Here is a 27,164-nt window from a genome sequence, read left to right on the forward strand (position 1 = left end):
TGTACACTCTTAGAAAAATTTACACCCTTTGGGGCGTATCTTGTCCCACAACAATAATCGTCATCCGTGTTGCCCGCGTTTCCTTTCTTTAACGCTGCGAGCCCGGTACTTCCCAGTCACGAACGGCATGCACGTTATCAGTGTGACGCAGCATTCTCGACAGGAAAGCAGCGAGCGCCGAGTTTTCAGGAAAGGAAACGCTCGCAAGGCAGATGACGATTATTGTTGTGGGACAAATATACACCCCAAAGGGTGCAACCGTTTTAAGAGTGTATAGAGCAGATTTATATACGATGCTGCAAAACGCGATTACCACAGTAAACAAAGCGAACATATTTATTTTGTCTCCCACAATTCTACTGCGAAGAATTAAGATGAAAAAATATATAAAAAAAAGCAAGTCCACTCGTTGAAAAGTGGCAATATCAAAGTATTTTGTTTCCGAGGCTACAATTAGTAATAATAAAGAAGAACTAGCCAAAAAAATGAAATATTTATGACTAAAGCCGGTATAAAAAAATAAAGAAAGACAGTTTTCTTTTTAATCTTAACCCAGCGGCTGTGATATATAACACTGAAAAGCGCAAGTTGTAGCAAATAAAGTTTTGGTTTCGCTTTTGTTTCTTTGTATCAAACCCATCGCGGTAAACATGAAGATATTGCCTCTCAAGAATGGCTGATGTTTTCAATGGTATGTTGCCTCACCTGATCCTGCTTTTTTGTCTCCTTTGTTTCCATAACTTATCGCCAAGCTGAAGTTGCTTATGGGTGTGTACATCGTTCTGCACTCAAGGCATACAATCATAATCTTATAAGCTGGCTTAGTGCCTCTTAGTCTATGACTCAAAAACTGAGTGTTTTGTACCTAGTCATCAGCTGTCATCTCCGGACGCTGATTTCATAAAAGGTTTTGTCCTCCTGCACGCAGTCCTCACGAAGGGATATTGTAATGTAAATCTTTTTACCCCCGGGCGTGTTGATCTTGTTCGAAATAAAGTGTTTCTCGTGTCATCAACTAGCGTCTGTACATTTCCACAGAATGACGTGTTTGTTTACATTCGTTGTCTCGCTGACTTTTGAAGTCCGTCATGGCAGTCCGCCGTTCGTTGCGGTGGCATGCAGTGACATTGACTACTTTAGATCGCACTACAGACACGAAGTTTAGGTACGGTCACGTCATTCATATTTATCGCTCGTTATGCTGTGTAGTTTCAGGCTTGCATAACAATCGCTCAGGGTTTATAATGAGTTATGGAATAAAATACAGTTTGACAGGCGTATGTTCGTGATTTCAGGTGCGTCATATTTTATAGCCTAATGCGCTTCAGTGTCGAAGCCGTTCATTGTCAACTGTATTGCCGGTGTATTTCACTGATGTCATCGTCTGCAGTGTTTGTGCTCGAATGACAAAATATCGTTTCTCTTTAAATATACCTAAGTCTTAGGCTCTTTTACCGCTTCTTGTATTGCTAGCACAATGTATTGACACTCAACAATACCTAACAAGTGTTTATTTGTCCCGTTCCTGCAGTGTGGCCTTGAAGATGAACTTGACTTGTAAGGCTATGTGCATGCGTGTTTTTGTACCCAAATATATGGGTGATGGTCTGCTTTGGCAGAGGTGATATGTTGCGGAAACAGCTTTCTTATTTCCGAAGCACCTGGGAATTGTATTTACGACGTGAGTGCTTCAAGGAAAGCTAGCGTATGTTTTTTTGCTAGAACTCGCATATTGTAGTGCAGCAGGAAGGCCTTCGAATCAGCAGCATGGAAAGGGATGTGTGAGAGTGTGCCTTTTATTCCTTGTTGCATTTCAGCCTCCCTAACTTATGAAGTCGGAGCTGTAGAGTATGACGACTTCAAGCCATCTGAGGAACCTGTATATATATTGGGAAGAAAGTACAGCACATTTCATGGTCAGTCCCTTTTGCATGTCACTATATAGTATGGATAGCTTGCATGTGATGGTGGGCTCACTATATCATTGTTGAGAATTCACAGCCTCCGGTGTGCTTCTGGAGACATTTAGATTAACAAGCAGCACGCCATCATGCCAGTGACTTTCTGGCATAACAGCTGTGAGGAAATCAGTGCCACTTATATTACTGTTTGTTGTAAAAGTTGTGCACACACTTGGAAGCACACATGTTGCCATTGAAAGAGCCTTTACTGAACTATCCCGTGCTTGGAACTGCGACAACGTTGTCAGCTGAGAAAATGACAAGTTTCTTTTGATTGTGCTCCAGCTATCTTACATTATGGAAGTTTATGCATTGTTTCTGATTACTGCATGAAACACATTAAAGTGTGTATGTTTAGTTATGTGTCATGTCTGCCATGGCCTTCACAAATGCCAGATGTTAAATTGTGCCTTCATCTGTTCCAGAACTTGACGACCTCAGGAACAATATTACATCAAAGGTCTGGCTGACATATCGAAGGAACTTCCCAGCAATTAGTGAGAAAAACAAACTTACTTTGTTTCAGATTTGCATTTACAGCAGCCTTGCAATAGAATTTTTTTTCTATACTTTAATGGGTTGTTCATCTCTGCAGCAAATTGTTGTTAATGTTCCTGATTTGCAAAATGTTTAACAGTAATAGAGTATTTTTTCTCTTACCAGAACAGTAATTAATTTTATCTAGCATCTGTACTTGAATCTCCTGTTGCCTACAATGGCAAAATGCAAATTTTCATGCACACTTTTTACTTGCCAATTTGAAATGATGCACATTGAAATGATGCCCAATTACGTGCACATCGAAATGAAGCCCATAACTTTGCAGGCTCAAGGAACAGTCACACAACCACAGCTCAGCTTATAAACTTATGCGTATAAAACATTCATAGCCTTGTCACATCAAGTAATCTCTGCTTTTTGTTTTGCGATGCTATACCACCGATAGAATTTCTGATGATGAAAGTGGTGGCCAAATCATGTGGCAAGCGTTAGTGTGAAAGCAGACAATACATCTTGTGAACGTAGCTGCGCATGCTTGTTGATCCCAAACCAGGCGTTATCAAGTAAATGTTGCTTGCACAGTCCCGGACATGCAGTTTGGATGGTCTAGACGGTTGTCCTGCCCTCTTTACATGCAGCTTTTTAATGATTTCTGCAGTGCAACCGCTTGACATTGAGCTGCCTGGTAGAACAAGCACATGCCAGTATTATCATGTTAAAACAATTAGCACTAACATGCACGAACTGTCGTAAAGTGTAGCCTGTGTAAAACTGCAAATAAGGTGGGAATCATTCGCCAAATGTTACAGTATAGGTTTTTTTGTAGTTTTCTAGCAGGACCTTGTCTCCCATTTGAGAAAGAGTGTTTCCTCCTCAAATGCCATACCTTGTGTTGTTATCATGAGAGAAGAAATGTGGTTATCATTGTGTTGTTTGCCTCTATTAGGCAGAACAGCAGAATGAACAGTGTTCGCCATAGATGTAATTTCTTACATACGGGGTAAACCTTTAAGTAGGCACTTACTGCTGCTAAAGTGCATTTGTGCAAAATTTTGTCACAGTTTACAGTCCCCACCACTTCCTCATTCTAGCGTAAGGTTTATTTAAAATTGAATTGGTTTCTGCTGCTAGTTTTAATATAGAGTACGTTTTGCAGTTATTGCCACATACTTTTGCTTTGCTTTTGTTAAGAAGGAGTTCGTGCAAGTGAGCTATGTGCTCGAGTCTGTGATGTTTTTCTCGTTGCTAGGATGTAGCAGCCTGGTGCAGTGTTTCTTATAGACTGAGAGTGCTAGTCTACATGTGATGCATTGCGTGTCCTCTTGGATTTGCAGGTGGAACAGACTACACCTCTGACACAGGCTGGGGATGTATGCTTCGGTGTGGGCAAATGGTAGTTGCTGAGGCCCTCATGCGACGACACCTTGGAAAAGGTCTCTTTCTTTGTTGTTTCATTCCTTTTTTTTTAATTAATGTCTAAGCTTTCTAAGTACAGAAAGAAAATAATTTGAATGCTTCTTTCAAGTTTGTGATCTGGTTTGATGGCTGGAGCTTTTGTATTCTTATACCACACATGCGATAATTTCAGCAGTACTATTTACACACGTAAAAGGAATAATAAAGACACTTCTCGCACATGAAAGAATCGCACTTGTCTATTCGGAAGATTGGGAAACATTAATAAAATATTTGATATGATAGTTGTCACAAAATGCCAGACCTGGCATTATCATGACACAGACCTGCCATGGTAGCGTAGTTGACATTGCGCTGCTAAGCACAAGGGCACAGGATCAAATTCCAGTTATAGCGGTTGCATTTAAATAGAAGTAAAATACAGAAACGCCTGTGGACTGTGCATTGGGCAAACGTCAAAGAAACCCAGCTTGTCAAAATTAATCAGGTGTCCCTCACTATGGTGTGTCTCATGATCATATCATGGTTTTGACATGTGAAACGCCAGAATTTAATTTTTTTTATCATGATACAAAGCAAAATTTGTTGATGTTGCGTCGCAATAAGGCTATGCATGACGGTGTTGCTCATTAAAATATATGAGCGGCACTAGGAGTCCTCCTGCTTTTGTGTGTAATAGCTGCAGTGATCATCAAAATGGAGCTAGTCACATTATTGTGATGTCATGATGTCTCTACCTCGTGTGTACCAAAACTTAAACTAGTTAGTAAAAACGAGTACAGGGTTTTTCAATAAGGGTGGGTTGATGTTGAAATGGAATAAAACAAGCTGTACATGAGGTATTAACCAAGTTATTTTTTTATTTGAAAGGCCCATGTATGCCATTATGTATGGAATATGACATCGTTCAAATGTCTTCTGCGACTTGTCATGGTGGCACCGATCCAAGTGATCTAGTTTTCAATGACTCTGCCACATAGATCCGGCTTAATTTGAGCGATGGCCTAGGTTATGCTGACTTTAAAGGCATCGATCGATTGCAGCTTATTAGCATAGGCCCTTGACTTCAGGAAACCCTATAAGAAAAACTCTAGTGCGGACAAATCACACGAAGTTGGTGGCCAATTCATGTCACATCTGCGAGAGAGAACCACACCCTCGAATCGTTCACGCAGAATGTCCATCCTGGCGTGGCGTCTGCTGTGTGGCAAGTAGCGTCATCCTGCTGGAACCACATGTCGTCTATGACCATATCATTTGATTTAGGCCAAAAGAAATCGGTTATTATTGTTCTGTAGTGCTCGCCGTTGACAGTGATGGCCTCACCTACGCTGTTTTCAAAAAAAGTACTGACCAATGACGCTGCCGACCCAAAATCAGCACCAAACAATAACCTTTTGTGGATGCATTGCCACCTGGTGAACCTCGTGTCTGTCGGAATTGTCCCATATACGGCAATTGTGCTTGTTAACAAAGCCATTCATCCAAAAATGTGCCTCGTCGCTAAAGATGATTTTTTGGCCAAAATTGGGGTCCTCTTCGAAACGCTCGGAAGCTAAGTCAGTGAACAAACGGCATTGTCTATGGTCGTTAACTTTGAGCTCCTGGGTCAGGTGGATCTTTTACAGCTGCAGGCTCAAGTCCCGACGCAAAATTCGCCAGGTTGAAGTCTGCGAAAGGTCGAGTTCTTGTGCATGGCGAGGAATTGACTGTCTCGGGTTTTCCTGTACATTTTCACGGAACGTGGCGATATTCTTGGTCGATCTGGCGTTCCTTTGATGTACAGGTGGTGGCTGATTGCTTACCGAACTGGTTGTCTCGAATTTGGCCACCAAATGTTGGAGAGTTGACCTCGAAGGGTGTCTGCCATAAAATGACTGCAATGCGTGCAACATTTGCACAAATGAACAGTCATTTTCGTAATAAATTTTTATCATTTGGACGTGCTGCTCAATCATGTAACTTGCCATGGTGGTTTGGCATCAGGGACTGAATAACAAACAACAGATTAGACATTCGCCGCCAAACAACATGGCCACCACAGGTTGCAAACATCTACCCGCCCCATTTGAAAAACACGTTACTATAGTAATTTATTTGGGATACTGTGATGCTTCTTAGCATTTATTATATGCTTTAGAGCCTTCTAGACTTTCCTGTAATGCAACAACTGATACGTAGGAAATATGTCAATAGTATTGCTATAAGTTCACACCCATGAATTTTCTAGGACTTCATCTTGTGAGTCAAATGTTTAAGTCTACTAGAAGAGAGGAAGGGTTGTCATGCGCACCAGCAAGACATGCCTTCTTTGTTTGTGTGGCTGCTTAGTGTCATTGTTGACAGATAGCAATAAAACTGCAATGACCTTTCCAACATGCCACGTAACTATAGCTGCTGCATGGAAGGTGCTGCATTTACCATCACTTTTCTCAAGTGTACCACTTGTCCTCTGTGCTACAATCTTGCCCTCCCCATGTATTGCACACAAAGCATTTTCTCACCATCAAGTGCTGCATTCATCACACATCTGGCACCTGGAGTCACGCATGGTGCATGTAAAACGGTGTGATGGAAACAGTTACATTCACGGGCATCCTAAGAATTCAGTATGAAGAAGCCTGTAAAATCGTTATAGCCCTTGGCAGAATAAAAATACAGCGCAAGTTCTGCATTTAGAACTGCAGTGCACCTGCCATTTGTGCCTCTGCTCTCCAAAACATAATTATCTAGTGGCACCTGTAGTCTGTTTACAGTGGTCGATTTGCTGAATGCAAAAGAGATGGTACTACAGGTTCCGATGCCATCTGAGTGCAGCTGAATGCTTAGATTGCCACAAATTGGGAATGTACTTTTGCTGTCTCTATTGACTGGATATGATAACATATTGCACATATGAAGAAAAATATGGCTTGGTGCACCTGAAATAGTAACCTCCGACACTATGCAATATCAGCATATTCTGCAGCACCGATAAGGGGAACTGAAAGTTCACATGTTGCATGGAAATAAATAGGAAATAAATTAGGAAAGAGATATGTGTCTTTCATAGATGAATGAGTATTTCTACATTTATTGAGCTGCTGACCTTTTAAAAATTCTTTTTTAGCTCTGGTATGAATTCAATATAAGCAGCTACGAGTATGAAGGAACAGACAATATTTAAGTGTCCTTTCGTACCTTTTGATGTTGCTGTACTGCCTTCTTAACAACGATTTCATGCCTGGTAATTTGCATTTTATGAACAGAAGGACAGGGCCATTCAGGGATCGTACGTACGCGTAATCGCAGTGGATTTCACATGTGGTCATGATATCCATGTAAACTCATGTTCCTATGTTGTGGTGCTTCATTGCAACTTTTGTTCTGAGCACATAAAGCAAAACGAAATGTCCTTAACTGACTGCAGTTTTGTTGAAGTGTGATATACCAAGGTACATTGGGCGCAAAATTTTAATGACTTTTATTCCTATTTTATCCAAATGATAAACTTGGCGACCAATAAGCTAATGTAACTATTGCGTAGCTAAGTAGGCAGGCCTTCATGTATACCATATTTACTCGCATAATGATCGCACTCGTGTAATGATCGCACCCCTGAATTTTGTTGTCAAAATTCGATTTTTTTAATTTCCTGTGTAATGATTGCACCCTGAACTTGCCGCAGCGCCATATTGTGTGCCAAGTCTAGCTGATAATGATCGCGCTTACCATCTGTCGAATGCTACGTGGATTACTCTTCAAGAGAAGCCAAGTGGTCTGCATGCACCAAACATTCTTAAGTAGATGCCTCATTTCATTACTTTCCGCACTTCCATGACAAAAAGAGTTACAACCAAACTTGCCTTTATTATGGGTAGGCATTATAGTGGTTGTGGTCAACAAAAACAAAAAAGGCGCACCCGTGGGCACGCAACAAATCATGCGCGGCAATGATAGTAGCCACGTTTACGCTGATACGTTAAAAGTGTACCCTATTCATACGCCGACACTTGTAACACAGCTAGGATATTTGCCCACCTTAAGCAGAGACGTTCCGTATTAGGATAGTAGTGAAGACGGATGCTGCAGTTTCTGCAGCATGCCAGCCATGCGCTTCTATGTCACTGGCAGCTAAGCGTGCCCATCTGTTTCTGTCCCCTCAAAGTGGACATGGCTATGTTATTGCCGCAAACTTGCCGATATTAACGATATTATTCATCACTGATACGGAAGAAAGTGTTTCAATGCACGTAATGTACTCACGAGAAGAAAAAAAAATCGCATTCAGCGCGTTCGGCTTGCTCCGCCGGCCGCCATTTTTGTTTTGGTGTCCCGCACCCACATCCCGCAGCAAACGTGGGATGAAAAATTTTTTTTTTCTTTTCGCGGGAAATTTAACTCGCATAATGATCGCACCCCTGAATTTGCGTCTATTTTCCTGGCACAAATGTGCGATCATTATGCCAGTAAATACGGTATGTGGCTCCGACTGTTGTCACTGCTATATATCTTTGGAGACCACCAGTCTTTTGCATGTTCAGAAGAACAGATGGTTGCGAGAGGCAGTAAAAACAACACGTAAGTTTTTAATGGCACTGAAAGCGATATTATCAACAGATTGCTTCCACATAATGACTGTCACTATGAATTACACACTAATGAGGCAGTAAGATCTGTTTGCTGTTACTCAAAAATAGAAGAGAAAGAATTACGTGCAATTGGCTCAGTCGCTTCGTCGAACAACTCTCATGCACCGTCTTTGCTCACAAGCCCTAATGTAGTTTGTGCTATCGGTTGAAAGCGTTGCATCACTGGCCAGTAATAATTCACTGAGAAAGCGAAAACTGCATTTCTGCATTTTCTTAGTGCATTGTCTGCTATCTGGAAGGGAGAGCCAAAAGGCACTCAATAGCAGGGAGGTCAACATGTTCAAAGATTCCAGCATCCATGCCGCGGTGCTGCAAAAAGTGCACGTCTATTGAAAAAAAAAGTGCTCCTCCACCATCACATTAATGAGTCAACATAATTGGGTGACACATCCATGCAAATTCTCTCCCTTATGGACAGTGGTGTTTTTGCCACTGTATTCTTAGGTTGTCACCAGCTATTGTAGGTATTTTATCCTAGTGAGAAAGACGGCAGTGAGGCATATCGTTCTTTCAAATGTGTATGCTTACAAGTAGGGCAGTGACTGTTTACGTGTAGGGTGTGTGGTAATCTCAACATCTGTTTTGCAGATTGGCAATGGTCACGAGAAACAAAAGATGAAAATTACCTGCGTGTCCTGCGCATGTTTCAGGACAAGAAGAACTGCACGTACTCAATACATCAGATTGGTGAGTGCATTGGTTTGTATAAAGACAAGGCCATAGGAGAGCCGCTTGTTTCGAGGCACGTATTTTTCTTGGCAGACATTGTCTCCTTTGGTCACACCTATGTGTTTTGGAATTTTGTAGGCACTGTGCACGTGTTCATTCAACTTTTGTTCAAATTCGGAAATTGAAGAAACACTTCATTGATTTTTTATCTGTGCTGCTTGACCTATATATCCCTGTGATCGAAGGATACATGGCAGAGAAGGATCAAACAGAGTGTACCTCACTAGAGAACCTCTCTACTGAAGCTCCAGCCTTAGGTGGCAACCACATGCACATGATATTCAAATGACAAGTGATGCCTGGTGAAAGAAAAGTAGTGATATATTTGCTTTGTTGTCTGAACAAATATAGTTGTGCACTTGTAAAGAAATTGCAAACGTACCAAGAGGCCAAAGAGGAGTTGCACGTCTAATATAGATGCATACTGCCACTGGCAGCTGGTAACTGAGCTATGTTGGCATGGATTGTGATAACTTACCAACCTTGAAACTGAGAATGGCAGACAGACTATTTGTACAATTTTTCTCATGGTATAGAGTTTAAAGGGCCCCTGAAACGGTTCGGACAAATTTTGTAGGCGCGTAGGGTACAGTTTAAGTAGAACATTCGCACCACAATTTAAGTGAAGCGTTACGTATTAATGGAGCTGCAAGCGATTAGAAGTTACCCTCCTCCCTAGCTATGCTTTTCCTCCTCAACTCGCTCGCTCGCTCGGCGAGCGGCGCTAAGCTCCGCCTTCACTGGTTCAGCGTAATGATGCGACGTCACATCGCTCACTTCCGGTTGTCTAGGAGCACGCCCTTTCCCGCGTGAGACCTCTCCGCTAGCCGCTTGGCCGTCGACCGAGAGCTATCGAAGCAGCGTGCGTTGCGAGCATTCTGTCGTAGCGCCGAACATGTCCGGTACTCCGCTAAAAACAGGCAAGCTGGTCATTTCGGCAAATGACTGGAGGCATAAACTCAAGCTGATGAAGGAACTTTAGCGTAGACGTACGTGAGCAGCCTGATCGGTCTGCACGGTCCAGACACTTGCTGGCGCAGCGCTTAACCAGTCAAACAAAGCGCTAATATTGCTCTAACCAAGTGTAAAGCATTAAAAACTATTCTTGTGTATTCTCTTTAAGTTATTTTCTTTTTACAAAAACAAAGTAACTAACATTCCAACTATTACGAGCATCATTTGTTCACCATAAAGTTGGAAAAATTATCGGCCACGCGCCCTGGTCAGCCAATCAGATAGCTCGCCCATGTGACGTAATATGGGTTATTTGCATCATATGGGTAGGGGCGGCTTAAAATTCCGCCGAGCAGTGCGCTGCGATCGGCAGCGATGGGTATTTTTAAAACCTTATAATAAATTACACGCTTTACGCAGAGCACTTAGATGCATCAATTAATGATCAGAAGAACCTACTCTAACGACTCAGTACGTTTGTAGAAAATCGCCAAAATCGTTTCAGGGTCCCTTTAAGAGAGGTTTGATGTCAGTGTGTTTTGTGTTTTGAATCGTCTGTATCCTTTGCTGTATGATTGGGTCATAACCCTCTCCACTTAAGTGCACAAAACCATTTGCTCATGTGCAGAGCCAGTAGCATATAAATTTCCACCCACGTGCAGAATGCATTATACTCGCCAAACAACTCTTGTGTCACCACTAGGTTAAATGAGCACAAGAGGAGCGAAAATCCACTGAACCATTTTCTGACTTTGCATTGCAAAGAGTGGGATTACAATCGATTGTGTGGTGAAGCAAGAGATCTTATATTGTCACAAAAGCAGAAATGTGCAGCTTCTCATAAAGGCATGCCACATAAGGGTGAATCCATGTACCTCAGCAAACCATCGGTTGCCCTGCGTAACAGAGGTTATGTGCCTTTATGGCCAACCATGCAGCCTGTGCCTCTTATGATTTCTGTTCTTTTTGTGCTTACATCTAGCTCACTGTACCATGTGTGATTTACCAAGTTTATTTAGCACATTGTTCTGCTAAAATAAAAAAAGAATTTGTTGTGAGGGAGTGCCCATTGTATCTTTGGGTTGCTCATTTTTCTGTGAATAGGTATGCTAATCCATCCATTTAATTATTCCACTATGAGTGACATGTAACTGAAGCAATGAGCCAGAATCTGTCTATGGTAGTGAAACTGGCTAATTTGAGTTTGTCCAATCTTACCTGCTGGCTTGTTTCGACTGCAGTGTGGCATTTTCGCATACTAGTACAGATCACTTGGATTGCTATAAATGCTTAAAAAAGGTTTGTTCTTCCATGAAGCCTAACTGCGAGTCGGCCTAGTTGGAACAGATTCATCTTAAAACTTTTAGTGCGCAAACAAACAGGGACGAAGAATAGGGGCAACACAAGGACGAGCGCTTTCTAATTACAGTCAACGACCGATTTTTCGGACCCTCTAGGGAACGTAAAAACATCCAAAAATTCAGGCAGTCCGGAAAAATAAATGCATGCGAAAAACCGCACTTTTTTTTTTCTCGGATCTGGAGGTAAAGGGTGAAGTACCAGGCTTCCGAAACCCTGCCAAAGCATTAATGAAGGTGCTATAAAAAGAGGCGTTCAAAAACTCTGTATGCAGCTGAATGCCGGTTTATTATGTATGTACATGTGCATCGTCGGGCAGCCACTGTTATTGCTGCAGTGGCTTGAAGAACTTGTTGATTGTTGTTTGGACGGCATTGCAGTTGCATGCGATCATATTCGCCTCGATCTGAGCAAGGGTCATGTCAGCACTGTACACCGATGAAAAAGTCAACAGCGCTCACGTCAACTCAGCGCTTGTAGGCGGCGCAGGCGTTGGCTCTTCATTTTCAACATCGGAGTCTTCTGAATCTTCCACAACCTGACGGACTATTCCCTCGTCGGTCAGTTTTGTGCAGAAGTTGAGCTCGTTGTCAGTGTCAACGAACTGTTCAAAAGTTATTTCCGTGAGTATGGTACTGCTTTCCGCGCTTCGATGCCATCAGCGAGGCTGACGAAGACGGAGTGGGGGCCATCGAAGGCAAGCGAAATCCTCAAGTTGCGAACAGTGGAGTTCGCTGACGATCGTCGAAGCACCTAGGCCGAGCGTTGCAGAGCACACTTTACATAACAGCACAACCACACACCACGCTAGGCAAAACGTGGCCTGCGCAAGCAAACAAAATAGCGTCGCTCCGGAAACTCTGCCGGAGGCGAAAGTGCAGCCATTTGTGGCGATGAACATAGCCAGCGTGGCCAGACCAAATTGGTGTGTGACGGCTAGATTCGGCTAGTTGTGGTTCAAAGTGGTGATATGCTTCGGCTGCAAGTCGATTTTTTTCGCAAGGGCGCTGCATGAGGAGCCAAAGGACCATCCGTCGCGTCAAAAAGTCCGGAAAATTGGACGGCGGGGCGTTCGAGCGTCCGAAACTTCAGATGTCCTTATACATTGATTCTATGGGGCTCGTGGCGGTGCCGCGAAGACGTCCGAAATATCAGGCATGTTTGAAAATTTGGGCGTCCAAAAATTCAGTCGTTGACTAGTTTCTTTCTAGTTGTTAGAAAGCGCTCGTCCTTGTGTTGCCCCTATTCTTCGTCCCTGTTTGTTTGCACACAAAATTTTTCAGATGTTCTTCAATGTTTGTCAGCGGGCTTGCGGTAAACCAGCTTTCAACAGTGCAACGTACAGCAAGGTTTTATTTTGCAGTCCCATATACTAGCAGCTGACTTTGTGTATGTCATTCTCTGTATCCATATTCCAGCACAGATGGGTGTTTCGGAAGGCAAGGCAGTGGGCCAATGGTTTGGGCCTAATACCATTGCTCACGTACTAAGGCAAGTTTCTGCATCAGTAGATGGTAGATGGTTGGTGAGTTCTGAAACATTTTCTTTTTTTCTTGCAGGAAGCTGTCTGCATTTGACAAGTGGAGCTCTTTTGCCATGCATGTTGCCATGGACAGTGTTGTAGTGATGGACGACATAAGTGAGGCTCACTTTTTTGCAAATTTTTTGGCAGTGTAGTGGCAGTTATTACTTCTACAGTTGAGCCTCAATATAAGAAACATACATGTAGCAAAAACCGCTATTAAAAAAACCTCTTTCATTTCCTGATTTTAGTTCCCCTAAACACCATCTGCAACCTAATGTTATTTATGGGCAAATCAATATACAGTCGCCGACCGTTTATTCGGACCTCACGGGGACTGCGAAAATGTCCGAATAAACAGGTGTCCGAAAAAGCAGATTAAGAAAAAAAATAATAAAATCCTTTATTTCCACGCACTTATTCGGGCTCGGCAGTAGGCTTGGAAGAAATCGCGAATGCGCCGTTGCACGCTGTTCCGTTTACGCGCAATCAGATAAGCCTGAATCTCGGAGAGGGTCATACGGTCACTATTCACGGCTGAAAGCACAGTCACTGCTCGTACACGCTCCGCATGCGACGGCAGCGTAGCACATGGTGCGTCATCTTCCGACTCGGAGTCATCGTCCGGCGGTGCAGCAGAAACCTGACGAATGATCTTGCCGTCGTCGAGTTCTGCGCATGTCAAGACAGCAGTGTCAGCACCTATGAAACTGTCAAATTAGACGGTGTCCGGAATCGCAATGCAACCACTGCGCAGGTCTCGGCAGAACATTTTCCGCGTCAGTACGGGAGCACATCGGAAGGCGACAAATCTTAGGCCTCCCGGCACCCGCTTGCCGGCATTCCCCAGCGCAGTCTGCGCGGGCACTGTCGGCGCCACTAGACCCTTGACGCGATGTTTACGTGTGCCGCGTTGGATCACCGAAACCTCGACACAGCACACAAAGCAAACACCACCGTGCCGACACCAGTCGCACAAACGAAAAACGCGGCCTGCTCGCAGCGTCTTGCGCGATGAAACAAATCAGCTGCTGGATTGTCTTGACATGGCTTACTAAGCTGAAACCGAAACTGCTGCAGAGCCGCTCTATCTAACCAGGCAGAAACGATGATGATGAGCGGGGATTTCCAGTAGCGCCACTTCGTGGGGCAGCAAGGAAGCTCCGTTCAAAACAAAAATGGCGTTCAGCAAGTCGAACCATGCACCGGTCCATGGTGCTCTCGACCGAGTTGGCTAAAGGAGTGTCCGAAAAATCGAACGAGAGGTTGCAAGGTGTCCGAACTTTCGGCAGTTGTTATACATTATGGTCTATGGGGAGAATGGCGGTGCCGCGAAGCTGACCGAATAATCGGACATGTCCGAATTTTTGGAGTCCGGAAAATCGGTCGGCGACTGTATTGGCCTAGAGCACGTTTCAACTTGCCTTAAGGACACTTTGGACTTCGAGCTTTGGCACCTTGTGACATAGGCACTTGTGGGTCCATTCATTACTTGAAAATAACCAAAGAATTTGAAAAACGAGATGAAAGAGAGAATTTATTTCCTGTTTAGTACTAAAGGAAGAAATTAACAGCAGCAAACGTGCCCAAATATTCACATTACTTGATATTACTGTGACGTGTTGTGACTGAATCATTCATAAGTTCACTGACATTAGTGAGAATGACTGAGGACTGCTATTGTCATGAACAGATGCAGCAGCACCTAATTTTTTTAAATACATTTATCGTTGCAAGTTGCAGCAAGCTTTGTAGAAAAAATTCAATTGGAGAAAACAGCTGTAACCGTGTTAGCGTGAAACATGGTCACATACCAAGCTTTTGGCTGGTTCTCTACACTACCACACACACTTTCAATGACTGTAGAAGCAGAAAAAACCATTGGAATCTGTGAGTCTCATTAATTCGGTTGTGTGATCACTCAAAAGGGAGCAAATGGGCCTTAAGGATTTCAGTAGCCTTTTTGTTTTTAGTGTTCCTTAAAAGTGTGTACGTGTAAGGAATATGAGATAACTTAGAGCCATTGGCGTAATCTGCCGCATGTGAAAAGAGTGGGCGTGCCGAGACGGCCTGGCACCATGTAAGTTGTCTTCCTGTGCATTTAGTATTGGAGGTTGCATAATCTCGAGTTTCGGTGACCTGTTGGGGCGAGAGGCAGCCGAAGCATTCGCTGCCTGCTGCCGGCGCTTTTCATGATAACGTCATCCCAATGCGGGCGATGCTGTCAGCCGCAGGGGTGGAGTGCATGCAAAAGCGTGGCTGGCTTTGTTTAAGTTGTACCACCGACGTGAAGATATTGTCGACGTGCCATGAAACCGTATAATTCGTTACTGACTCCCAAATTCATCAAAATGAATTGTTTTCTCATTTAAACTTGCTTTTTTCGATTGCCCGATAATTCGAATATTCTGTGGCCCCTTTCCTTCCAAGGCAAATCGATTGGTGACTGTACTTATTTGCATAAAAAGTTGAATTTCAATATCGTGAAATTTCAATACAGTAAAACCTCGTTAATTCGAAGTCGGTTTATTCGAAATCCCGCGTAATTTGAAGGTTTTCGGCGGTCCCAACAGTTTGCATGCAAATTTTGCCGGATAATTTGAACAGCCAGCGTGCCCATATCCGGATAATACGTCAGTTTAAACCATGGCCTCTGTGATTTTTCCGTGCCTCCATGATCCGCGGCGGTAACAGTGAATTGCTGCGCACTGTAAGCAGACTGGAGGGCGCAGCCAACGGTGCGACTAACTATCGCGCCAAGCAGTCACGCATCGATGACTACCGTATTTACACGATTGTAAGTTGACCACTTTATTTAAATTTGAAAATCTGAAGTTGGGGGGTCGACTTACAATCGAAACCAAAACATGGCACCGCCCAAGAAGCGAGACCAACGGGAGCTACAACGTAGTTAGAATTTTGTGTTTGCTCTATGGCCCTACCCGTAGCTTTTCGCTATCCTGCATGTTTGTTTACTTTTCGGAAGGGTTTTTCAACTTTTTGAGAGTTTTACAGTACACACAACACTCATGAGGAGGTGTCGATAGTTGATGGAAGTGCCGCTGTTCCATTCCCGGCGGCACCCTCAGAATGGCGGCACTTGCAGGGAGTATCGGTAGTTCATGGAAGAGCACTGCTCGCGGATTTCTCTTTGCCTGTTGCGCTTAGCTTTTTTTATAGTTTGACGAAAGGCATTGGTTTGACGTGTTCCACTTGACTGGCAGCTACGTGCTACTTCTATGCTTCCTCAGTCGTCATGAATACTCCAGGCCCACTAATCATTCGGCACTCGTTCACAGCAGCGTTCAAGAGGGCTGCCATCCTTTACACCGAAGAAACAAATCACTACGCAGCAGGCTGTAAGTTCGATACTTCTGAACAGGTGGTGCGAGAGTGGTGACTGCAGCGAAGCGAAATTTTCACCTGTGATGGCAAGTGCGGAATTTCCCACGTGCTGAAGTCTGGACGCTTTCCGGAGCTGTAGGCTAAGCTTGCGGTGTACATCGCTGAAATGCACAATCGGTCCCTGCCAGTCAAGTGCGACATGGTCATGAAACAAGCCCGGATCTTCGCCTTTTAAGGACCTGCTCCGCTGTGAGTACGAGTGGCTGGCGGCAGAAGACCGCGAAATTATGCCAACCGGACCTGTCAAAATAGCCTCCCTGACGGTTGCGTGTGGTTGGGTACATTCAGCGTGGGCTGCTGCTCCACAAGAAGTCGTGGTGCGGTCGTTTGCCAAATGTAAAATTTCGCGGGATGACGACGCGCTGTGGGACCGTAGCAACAATGAGGATGGCAGCACTAGTGAAGATGAGTAGTCCAGTGACCATGTCAGCTACTAATAAATTTTCGTTATCGAATGCACCCTCAAGTATGCTCTCCTTTTTTTTTTCCTGCCACGCGATATGGGGGGGGGGTCGACTTACATTTGAGTCGCCTTACAATAGTGTAAATACGGTACTTCAAGTGACCGTTTTTCAGGCGAAATAAAGGAGCAGTGTTGATACAGTCACATTTCATACGTTTATTTCTCGTTTTTCGTCCATTTCTGATAATTCGAAAACCCAGTTAATTCTATGATTTTTCGCGGTCTGACGGACTTCGAATTAACGAGGTTCTACTGTATAAGGAAATAAATGGCCGATTTTACCTACTTCGTTATATCACGGTTTAACTGTATTAGACAAAGTGTTAGCTACGTGAAGTAAAGTTCATAGTTTAATAGGCTGTACTGCAGAAATTGGAGTGAACTTTCCTTATCAAATTTGCACAGACATGAGCAGTTCCCTGTCTTTGACTGCAAGCACTTGCTGTCACAACACTGGCATGATTAGGAGTGCAGGATATGAGGAGTGCATGTGCTCACCCCAAAGTGAGCGGTTCGTGCAGCCGCTTGCTTCATCATTTTAATAGGGCTGCGTCTTCAAAACTTGGATCACGCAACCTCCAACCTTAGGCACACTAGAAAGCAGTGGACATAAAGCCACCAATCATCTTGACCTTCCCTTGTGTGTTTGCCCTTTGTCCATGCACCTGCAGTGGATGACCTCCAAGCTACAGTGCATAGGTCGCTTGTGTTTGCCGCTGTGACCTCCTATGGTCAGGATAGAGAAAAAGATGTATGTGCTCTCCTCCTCTAGCCCAGCTGTGCAGCAGTGTGGGCTCGGTCATGTGTCTCCTTGGCTCACTCTCGTACCCACGGCACATCACGTGACCACCAATGTGTGGCGCACAGGCTGCTCATTCTCTTTGCACTTGGAACTGCATTTGGGAATGCATGGCGGTGGCTGTGACAGTGAAAATGCATTTGCAGTGTCTATACTTGTTATCGCTATAAATGCAAAACAACTGTAGTGTTATTTTCATACAAATAGAGCCTACAGAAGCATTACATATGCTCACTGCAGTGTGCACTGCTAAAACATGTGCTTATTGCTCCCTGATACCATTAGTTATTTGTAGTGATTTCGCTTGCTTTTATCTTGCAGGGAAAGTATGCAGAGTTAAAACATCAGATGCTGAGGATGGCATTAGAAATCGGACGCAGTCACATGGACTTGCAGCTGCAGCAGCAGATTCTTGGAAGCCTCTTGTGCTCTTTATTCCTCTGAGGCTTGGCCTGAGTGAAATCAACCCAATCTACTATTGTGGCCTCAAGGTAAGAATGGACATGAAAAAGTGCTACTGGCAGATGCCAAAGTTCACTTCAGTGACTGAAAAGGCTTGTTTCATGTCAGTGTTCACAAAGGAGAATATTACTGCTGTACCAACTAATGGTTGGTAAACGTGATACAATCGATCAACAAAACATTCAAGAAGTGTTACTAAGGTATGAGCTATGCATGGGTCTAACTCTCTAAAAGCCTCCGGAATAACTAGCTAAAGGGTAGCCGTGAGTGAGCTTGCATTGCAGTTTGTAGCTTCAGTGTGTAGCAGATGCGTTTTAAATGCGTTAGCTGTGCTTGTTATGAATAGTGATGTGCATTAAGGTTGGAAGGTTCATTTTATGTATCCTGTATGTATCTCAGTCAACATTTGAAGCTGACGTAATGAAAATTTCAATTGAGCAAAGATTTTAATTTTTCTCAAATAATGATTTGAAGACCATGTTTATGTTTCTTAACATGGCATGTTTGAAAAATTTGTCGAGGTCATGTTCACTGCGATTTATCTGTACCATTGTTAGCTTATTGGCAGACTACACAAAGCAGTCTGTACCATTGTTAGCTTATTAGATTCGCTGGTGGCATCCATGTGTACGGCTAAATAGTGCCACTCACTTTGCATTTGCAGAGGACATTTGCACTGAAGCAGTCCCTGGGCATAATTGGTGGCAAACCAAACCATGCACTGTACATCATTGGTGTTGTTGGTGAGCACAGCAGTCTGTTAGTGCCTCATGACCTGTGCACCGAATTAAAGGAGCACTTACTTGACATTTTCTACCTATCATTCTTGATCATTCTTGCGTTAGGTGAAGTTCCGGGACCTTGAAACCCTAGAAAAAATACTGGAAAGCCCCAAAGTGCGCTAAATAATTTACTGTAGTAATAGCTTTCCACGAACTCATTTTGGTTTTGTTTCCCACCCACAATCTGTTAGTGCCATGGCATTATGATGCTGAAGGTGGTGAAGTGGGAGACCGGAATGTCCAAAAAATACAGAATGCAGAAAAATACAGATAGAAAAAGAATTGTCATGACAGTACGCCTTTATTGTGGCAGAATGCAGGATGTTAAGCTCGATAATGTTGACTGAGCGTGATTGTTAAATGTTAAGTCTCATAGCTGGAAATTCGCCTAATTGTAAAGCGCGTGCTGCTTAAAGGGGTACATGGCTCTTTGGGACAAAAAAATGAACAAAAAGTCGACTTTTGGAAACTGGAATTTTCAAAATCTGCAGCTATTGTTCAGCAACTACACAAAGTTTCTCGACTCTTCAATCAATATTTTAGCCACAAGATTGCTTTATTTTGTCGATACCTGCAGAGAGAGAGAGAGAGAGAAAGGCAAAGGAAAGACAGGGAGGTTAACCAGAGATTATCTCCGGTTGGCTACCCTGTACTGGGGGAGGGGAAAGGGGAAGCGATAGGTGAGAGGGAGAAGGATTTAAAAAAAAAGAAACTACACACACACGCACGTACACACAAACTGTTTCTGTGGGCACTGTCACGCAGCCCGCAAAGGCGTTCCTACTGTGATGCAGTGCACCGTACAATCCTGAGTCACACAGTGAAGTCACAATCTGTCAGAAAGTCCAGTGTCTTTTAAATACCGCAGCAGTGCCTTCATAGCCGATCGCGCTGATGTTCGCGTAGGCCAGTGTCCAAGGATCTTGTTTTCTGACAGTGGGCGCTTGTCCAGTTTGTCTAGGGTGGCTGAGAGGACTGCTCTTTGCGGGTTGAAACGAGAGCACTCACAAAGAAGGTGCGCGATTGTTTCATTGCACCCGCAGAAGTCACAAAGTGGGTTGTCGGACATTCCGATAAGAAAGGAGTACGCATTTGAAAATGCTACTCCAAGCCATAGACGAACTAGAAGGGTACAGTCGCGTCGTGGAAGTTCGGGCGGAATACGGAGTTGTAAAGTAGGGTCCAGGGTATGAAGTCGTGCACTTCTGAAATCGGATGAATTCCACTGAGCTAATGTCAGGTCGTGTGCCAGTACGGCAAGTTTTTTCGCTGCGTCGGCTCTCGAAAGAGGAATGGCAACGCACCTGACGCCGTCATGGGCAGATCGGGCAGCTGCGTCTGCTCGATCATTGCCGTGTATGCCACAGTGACTAGGCAACCACTGATATATGATATCGTGTCCTTCGTCAACTATGCGATGGTGTACTTCTCTGATCTCTGCGACGAGCTGTTCATGTGATCCATGGCGCAGTGCTGAGAGTACACTCTGTAGGGCTGCCTTGGAATCACAGAAGACTGACCATGCATGCGGTGGTTCTTCCTGAATGAAATGGAGAGCCGCACGCAAGGCTACCAGTTCAGCAGCTGTCGTTGATGATACATGCGACGTTTTTAGCTGTATTTCGATGGATCTTGTTGGTATCACCACAGCAGCAGCTGAACTTGCAGATGTGACTGAGCCATCGATGTAAACGTGTACGCGGCCGCTGTGCACCTCATGTATAAGTTGTAATGTGGCCTGCTTCAGGGCAAACGACGGCATGTTAGCCTTTTTAGTGATTCCTGGGATGGTGAGGCGTACTTCAGGTCTGTGCAGGCACCATAAAGGTGTGGATGGTCTTGCTGCAGGCATGTAGTTCATTGGCAATGAGGTGCGATTGGCAACAATCATACGACTGATAGCTGCGTGTGGCCTTTCTGCGGGTAGAGCGGCAAGGTGGTGAGAAGGTAGTCGGGCAACGTGGCGAATATGTGCTCTGAGAGCGTCGGTTACCAAGTACGTTGTTATTGGGTGATCTCGAGCTATGACAATCGTTGCCGCTGTAGACGCACACCTCGGAAGGCCGAGACACGTCCTTAGGGCTTGAGCTTGTAGTCCCTGGAGTACACGCAGGTTTGTTTTGCAGGTGTTTCCAAGCACAGGGAGGCTGTATCTTGCGAAGCCGAGGAACAAGGCGTTATAAAGCTGCAGCATTGATCGCACCGATGTGCCCCATGACTTTCCGCCAAGAAACTTGAGGAGATGTATTATTGTCAGCAACCTCTTCTTTAGGTACGAAACGTGCGGGCTCCATGATAGGTCGCGGTCGATAATTACCCCTAAAAAGCGGTGTTTACGTGCATGTGCAACTGCTTGGCCGTTGACACTTACAGAATAACGCTTCATTTCCTTCCGAGTGAAAGAAACAAGGCAGCATTTCTCTGAAGACAGCTCTAAGTTCTGTTTTCGCAAGTACCGTGATGTTAAGGTAGCTGCCTTTTGTAGCCGTGCTCGTACCTGCAGCCGTGTTACAGCAGACGCCCAAATGCAGATGTCGTCGGCATAGATTGATACTTGAACTGTGTTGGGCAAGCATCTGACTAGGCCAACGAGCACTAGGTTGAATAGCGTCGGGCTCAACACTCCGCCTTGCGGTACTCCACAGAACGTTTGGTGTTGAGTCGTGGCGCCTTCTTCGGTCATCACGAAGAAATGCCTGTCAGTCAAATAACTGCACAGCCACTGAAAAGTGCGGCCACCGATTCCTGCTTTAATCAGAGCCTCTATAATGGCATAATGTGCTACATTGTCATAGGCGCCTTTTATGTCAAGGAATAATGCCGCAGTGAGTCGTTTCATCCGTTTTTGATGTTGAACATACGCGACCAAATCGATGACATTATCTATGGATGAGCGCCCACGCCGGAAGCCAGCCATAGCATCTGGGTACACGTTGTAACTTTCCAGGTACCATTCCAGGCGCGTCAAAATCATTCGTTCCATTATTTTCCCTATGCAGCTGGCCAGAGCGATGGGGCGGTACGATGACAAGTTTAACGGTGATTTACCAGGTTTGAGAAGTGGAACCAAGCGGCTGCATTTCCATTCACGTGGAACCAAACCGTTGCGCCAAGATTCATTGTAAAGGTTTAGCAGCATGAGGCGTGCATTCTGCCCAAGATTGGCGAGCGCCGCATAGGTAACGCCGTCCGGCCCAGGTGACGAAGAGCGTCTGCAAGTCGCTAGTGCCGCTTCAAGCTCCTCCACCGAAAACATTACATCCATGCGGGAGTCCCGTGGCACAGGAGTGGCACATGGTGTAAGGGCGCGTTGAGGCTGCGAGCTGGCAACTCTTGAGCAAAATTCTTCGGCAACGTCTAATTCGCTGCGACCTTGTTGTAAAGCGAGGGACTTAAAAGGAACACGCTGTTGCGGTGATACACGAAGTCCACGCACAGTTCTCCAAATCTGAGATAATCGCTGACGTGGATCCAACGACTCGCAGAAACGTTTCCATCTTTGAGATTGAAGTGCGTCAATGCGGCGTTGAATCTTCTTTTGCATCCGCCTTGCCTCTCTGAGATCATGGATGGATTTGGTTCTCCTGTATCTTCTTTCAGCCCGCCGGCGAACTGCTCTTAGTCGCTGCAGTTCGGCTTCAAATTCTTCATATTTCGGGAAAGGCTGAAAAGCACGCGTAGTATCTTGCATGGCTTTTTGAATTTCGGTTTCCAGACTTGAATGGTTCCCTCGCTGACATACTTCCTCCATGTGCGACCGAAACGCCGACCAGTCAATTCTCCGGAGTGTCGTGGAGGGGCATTTAAATAGTCCCTTGATCTTCAGGTACGTCGGAATGTGGTCGCTTCCACGGGATTCGATGTCTGGGAACCATTGCACGTTTCTTTCAAGACGCCGAGAAACCAGGGTCAAGTCTAGGCAGCTGCTGTATGTAAGCCCGCGTAAATATGTTGGGCTACCATCATTGAGGCAGTGAAGGTCGTGCTGTGTGGCAAAGGATGCTAGTCTCCTTCCCCTGGAGTCCATCTTCAAGCTCCCCCAAAGCGGATGGTGAGCATTAAAATCTCCGGTGAGAATCGTAGGGTGGGGTGTCGCTGATAGCACGTCGTGCAGTCGTTTAGAGTCGAATCCGCGTGAAGGAGCAAGGTAAACAGCAACGAGTGTGAACGTAAACTTGTTCGTTTTCACAATTAAACAAACGTACTGGTTGTCGTCGTGCGGCGGGACTGGGTGCAACACGTATGTCAGATCACATCTAATATATACGATTACCTTGCTTACATCACCACAGGTAGAGGACATGAATGCCTCATAGCCAGAAATGCGTATAACATTCTGCACGTTCGGTTCGCAAATCACAAGTATGGGAAATCGGTTTTCGAAAACGTAGTGTCTGAAATCTGAAATTCTCGATTTGAGACCACGGGCATTCCACTGCAGTAAAGATGCTTTCTTGACTTCCTTGTGGAAGGGCAGCGAGGGGCGGGCCATGGTGCTATGCGATGCTTTCAAGTACTGGAGTCAGCGCGTCCAGCACTTGCAGTGCGCTACGAGCAGCCGGAGTGTCCATGTTTGTCAGTAGTAGACGCATGACATTCGTGAGGGATTTGAGCATAGCAATCACCTGGGAATCCTTGTCTCGCACTTGGTCAACTGAAGTGACATTTGACGTTAAGTGGCGAGTCATGTGCTGTGGCTCTGGCGCGTGGCATGTCTTCGGCAGTGCTGGCCACACCTCACTTGATGAAGCAGGAATAGCAGGGCCGCTTTTATCGTTGACATTCGTGCTGTTACTGGAGACAGATGGAACAGGAGGTGGCGTTGCTGGACGAGACTTTTCCCTTGAATCGAAAGAGGATGTCGTAGACTTTCGTTTCCGAGAGTGGTGTCGCCTTATCGCTGCAGAAGCATCTCTGTGTGATGATCCGTCTCTGGCCATTTTCCGCAAGATTTTCTGCTCTTTCTTTAGGCGTGGACAGTCTTTTGAGGATGCGACGTGTGGGCCTTGACAATTAGGGCACTTGAGCTCTGTTGCACGGCAGGTGTCCGTGTCGTGTTGTTTGGAACATCGTGGGCATGTCGCTGTATTTCGGCAGACAGCGCTCACATGTCCAATTCTTTGACACCTTCTGCACATAAGTGGTTTGGGTACGAAAGGTCGTACCACATGCCGAAAGTGTCCGACCTTTACATGTGACGGTAGACAGTCACCTTTAAACACGAGCCTTACACAGGTCGACTTGCCGAGGCGCCGAGCTTGTAGTAAGGCAACACCATCAGTGGCAGGTTTGATTAAAATTGGCAGGTCGCTGTCGCTAATCGATGTGTCAATATCATAAACGACACCAGCCGTAGTTTCGTTGTCCTGTGGAATGAGGTAGTGGACGTTGATGTTGCCCAGGAGCTTTACTGCCATCAAAGCATTAATTGCGCTTTGGTTATGGACATCAATAGCCAGGACGTTCTTTCGAGTGTTAATTCTGATATCCTTGATTTCTCCTGGGACAAGAGCCTCCAGAGAAACGGAAATCGCTTGTCTATTAAGGCGGTTGAGGTTGTCGGCGGGTGTGTCCGGCACAAAAAGAATAGTGTGCGCAGATGGCCTTCGCTGTGGCATGATGGTAGACTTACTTGATGAAGACCGCCCGCTGATGTTTCTTCTCTTGGCCTTGCGATGTACAGTCGAACCCGGCTATATCGAACTCGCAAAAAAACGCCTATCAGTTCGATATAGAGCATAATTCGATATAAGCCTGCTAAATAATTGGATGCCATAAAAGCACATACCATTTATGAAATCACTTTATTGATGAAACTAGCTTCGTTTCGCACGAAATAGACCTGCATTTTCTTCTGCTTGGGCAATTTCGCTGCGTGCGAGGCACGCACTTCCCCACGTTGTCTAAGGAGTCGGAGCAGCTGAGGCCGCAACATTCCGCCTTCGCGCAGAAGCACCGGACTAGTGCGAGCGCACCAATCGCTTCGGAGGATGTGGGCCAAAGACGGTCGTTGCTTTCCTCGTTGTGCCCATTTTCACTTGTGCTCGGCACGATGCCGGCAATGTAGTCTTTGTTTCCGGGCTCTCCTGTGGTCGCAACACCATCATTTGCGCTCACAAACTCGTCCACCGTTGATTTGTCAACAGCTTCCGGAAATTCTGACACCTCGCTCCAAACTTCGGCAACGACAACGGCTTCATCGCATTAATCAGAATTTACAGTCATCACCGAGCACGCGGAAGTCGGTACGGCTTAAGCAATTTCGGATGAACCACTCGTACACGGCCGCGCGTACGCGTTGGGCGCCACAGGCACCGGGTCGTGAGTTCAGCCGCTTTAGCCCTAATCTCCCCCTTATTCTTCAAGATCGTGCTGAGAGTGCTCCTCGAAATCTTGCACGCTGCGGGGACATCCGACTTGTCACCGCGTTCGACCCGGTTTATTATTTCGAGCTTCACGATGAAAGGCGAATTCTGCCGCCTCATCACGCCAACACTGCGGGAGAACGCGCACACAATGAATCAGATAAGCAGCGAGACAACTAGCACTTTCGCCACCTTGCACGACGAGGGCACAAGAGCCTCTGATTGGCTGTCGGAGCAAGCGCTGCGGGCGGACGGGCCAGGATCATTTTTTTGTAGGGTGGTGTCGGCGGCTCCGAGGTAGCGCAGTCACGTAGGGAGAGCGGTTGGATGGAGCCGCGCCGCCGGGTTTTCCCTTCACCGCGAGGGAAAGCCAACTTCCGGGGGCACTTTTCGCCGTTTGACGTTCGATATATAGGGAGTCGCTACTAGTTTTGTTCGATGTATGCGTAATTTTTGCTATATATACTCATTGTAACTATACCGTGTCCAGAAATTGTTCGATATATGGAATAATTCGATGTAAACGGGTTCGATATAGTCGGGTTCGACTGTACCACTCTTTCGAAGCCTTCGTCATCTGAGGCGTCATCACTTGAGCAGGAGTACAGCGCAGTGTCCTCGCTGTCAGCTTGACTCGGTGGGCAATTTCTCTTCCTCGGGCCGGTACCTGCCGAAGCAGTCACGTCGCGGCGGCATTCTGCCGACTCCACTTCCATTGCCGTGGCAATGGGAACGGCGTCACCCAGTAAAACACGGGAAAAAGCCGAAAATACTGCAGCGCGAAGGAACAGTGGTCGCTACGAGAATCACTTCGTCTTCCTTCCTTCAAGGCAACTCAAAAGTTACCTGCAGTCGATACCTGCAGAATTTCAACCGAAGTTATTGCAAAAACGTTACTTTTTTCGCAAAGCGCAGCTGCCGTTTCACGCATCATAGTGCAGACATCTTGGTGTCATTTGAAAGAGCGATCTTTCTGCTTAAAATTTGTGCCAACTCTGGCTCCATGCTGCCATTGGCTTCCTCAAATTTCCTCACCGAAAGAGAGTCCCAGTGCGGCCCCTTATTGGTTGTTTGGTGCATGTTACCTGTGCTTGGCATATGATTGGTGGGATTCCTTTCGTGTCGTCTGCATCGCGCTTATCCACGCATTCGGCTGTGCGCCATATTGTCTGAGCGTCGAGTCATTGTGACTGAAATGACACCGTACTACGTGATGGCCCGTAAGAAATTTCATACGAGAAAGAAGTTTGGTGCATAGAAGGTGCAATGTGCGCTTATCGACAACTTCAAGAAGCATAGTGCGACAGATGTGGATGTCGACGTCGTCACGGCCCCCTTTGCACCAGCGTCTGCTGGTGCCACTGATGTAAGCCTAGGCCTAACAAGCCCGTCTCCGTGCGAAGATGCCGAAGGTCGTGTTTGTCGCGATACGAAGTTCCTGAAGCCTGCAGAATTGGAAGAGGGAAAAAAAAAAGGGACCCAAGAATAGTTTCAGCAGCTGTTGTCCACTCCTGCGATGAAAAGGAGGGTCTTCTGACATAACACCAATGCCGCAGCTGAACCCGTTGAACCACTTGATGGGATCGTGTTTACTATAGTAAGTTTAGATGTGGTGAACATTCTGCTTGCACGAATGGAGTGCATGGTATGCAATGGCGGGGACATGATAATCATCAGAGGTGAGGACGAATACGGACTCTCTGTGAAGTTAATTTTGATGTGCGGGAGCTGTGGTGATGTGACGTCGATGTGGAGCTCGCCACGCATACACGGTGAGCAAAAACCAAACCCGTTCGCTGTGAATGTTCTCGCCGC

General features: G+C 45.5%; 1 protein-coding gene across 1 annotated transcript in view; it reads left to right on the forward strand.

Moving 5' to 3' along the window:
- Nucleotides 1-583: 583 nt before the first annotated feature.
- LOC135897282 (cysteine protease ATG4B-like) overlaps nt 584-27,164 on the forward strand; it is a 43,388-nt gene continuing 16,807 nt past the window's right edge. Inside the window, exons 1-9 of the mRNA XM_065425890.1 lie at nt 584-691; nt 1,818-1,916; nt 2,387-2,458; nt 3,797-3,895; nt 9,098-9,196; nt 12,970-13,046; nt 13,115-13,190; nt 18,062-18,231; nt 18,867-18,945. Coding sequence (XP_065281962.1) covers nt 673-691; nt 1,818-1,916; nt 2,387-2,458; nt 3,797-3,895; nt 9,098-9,196; nt 12,970-13,046; nt 13,115-13,190; nt 18,062-18,231; nt 18,867-18,945 — 790 coding nt within the window. The 5' untranslated portion in view covers nt 584-672. The remainder of the gene's footprint in view (nt 692-1,817; nt 1,917-2,386; nt 2,459-3,796; nt 3,896-9,097; nt 9,197-12,969; nt 13,047-13,114; nt 13,191-18,061; nt 18,232-18,866; nt 18,946-27,164) is intronic.

The sequence above is a fragment of the Dermacentor albipictus genome, chromosome 1 (assembly GCF_038994185.2).
Source record: "Dermacentor albipictus isolate Rhodes 1998 colony chromosome 1, USDA_Dalb.pri_finalv2, whole genome shotgun sequence".
Classification (NCBI taxonomy): domain Eukaryota; kingdom Metazoa; phylum Arthropoda; class Arachnida; order Ixodida; family Ixodidae; genus Dermacentor; species Dermacentor albipictus.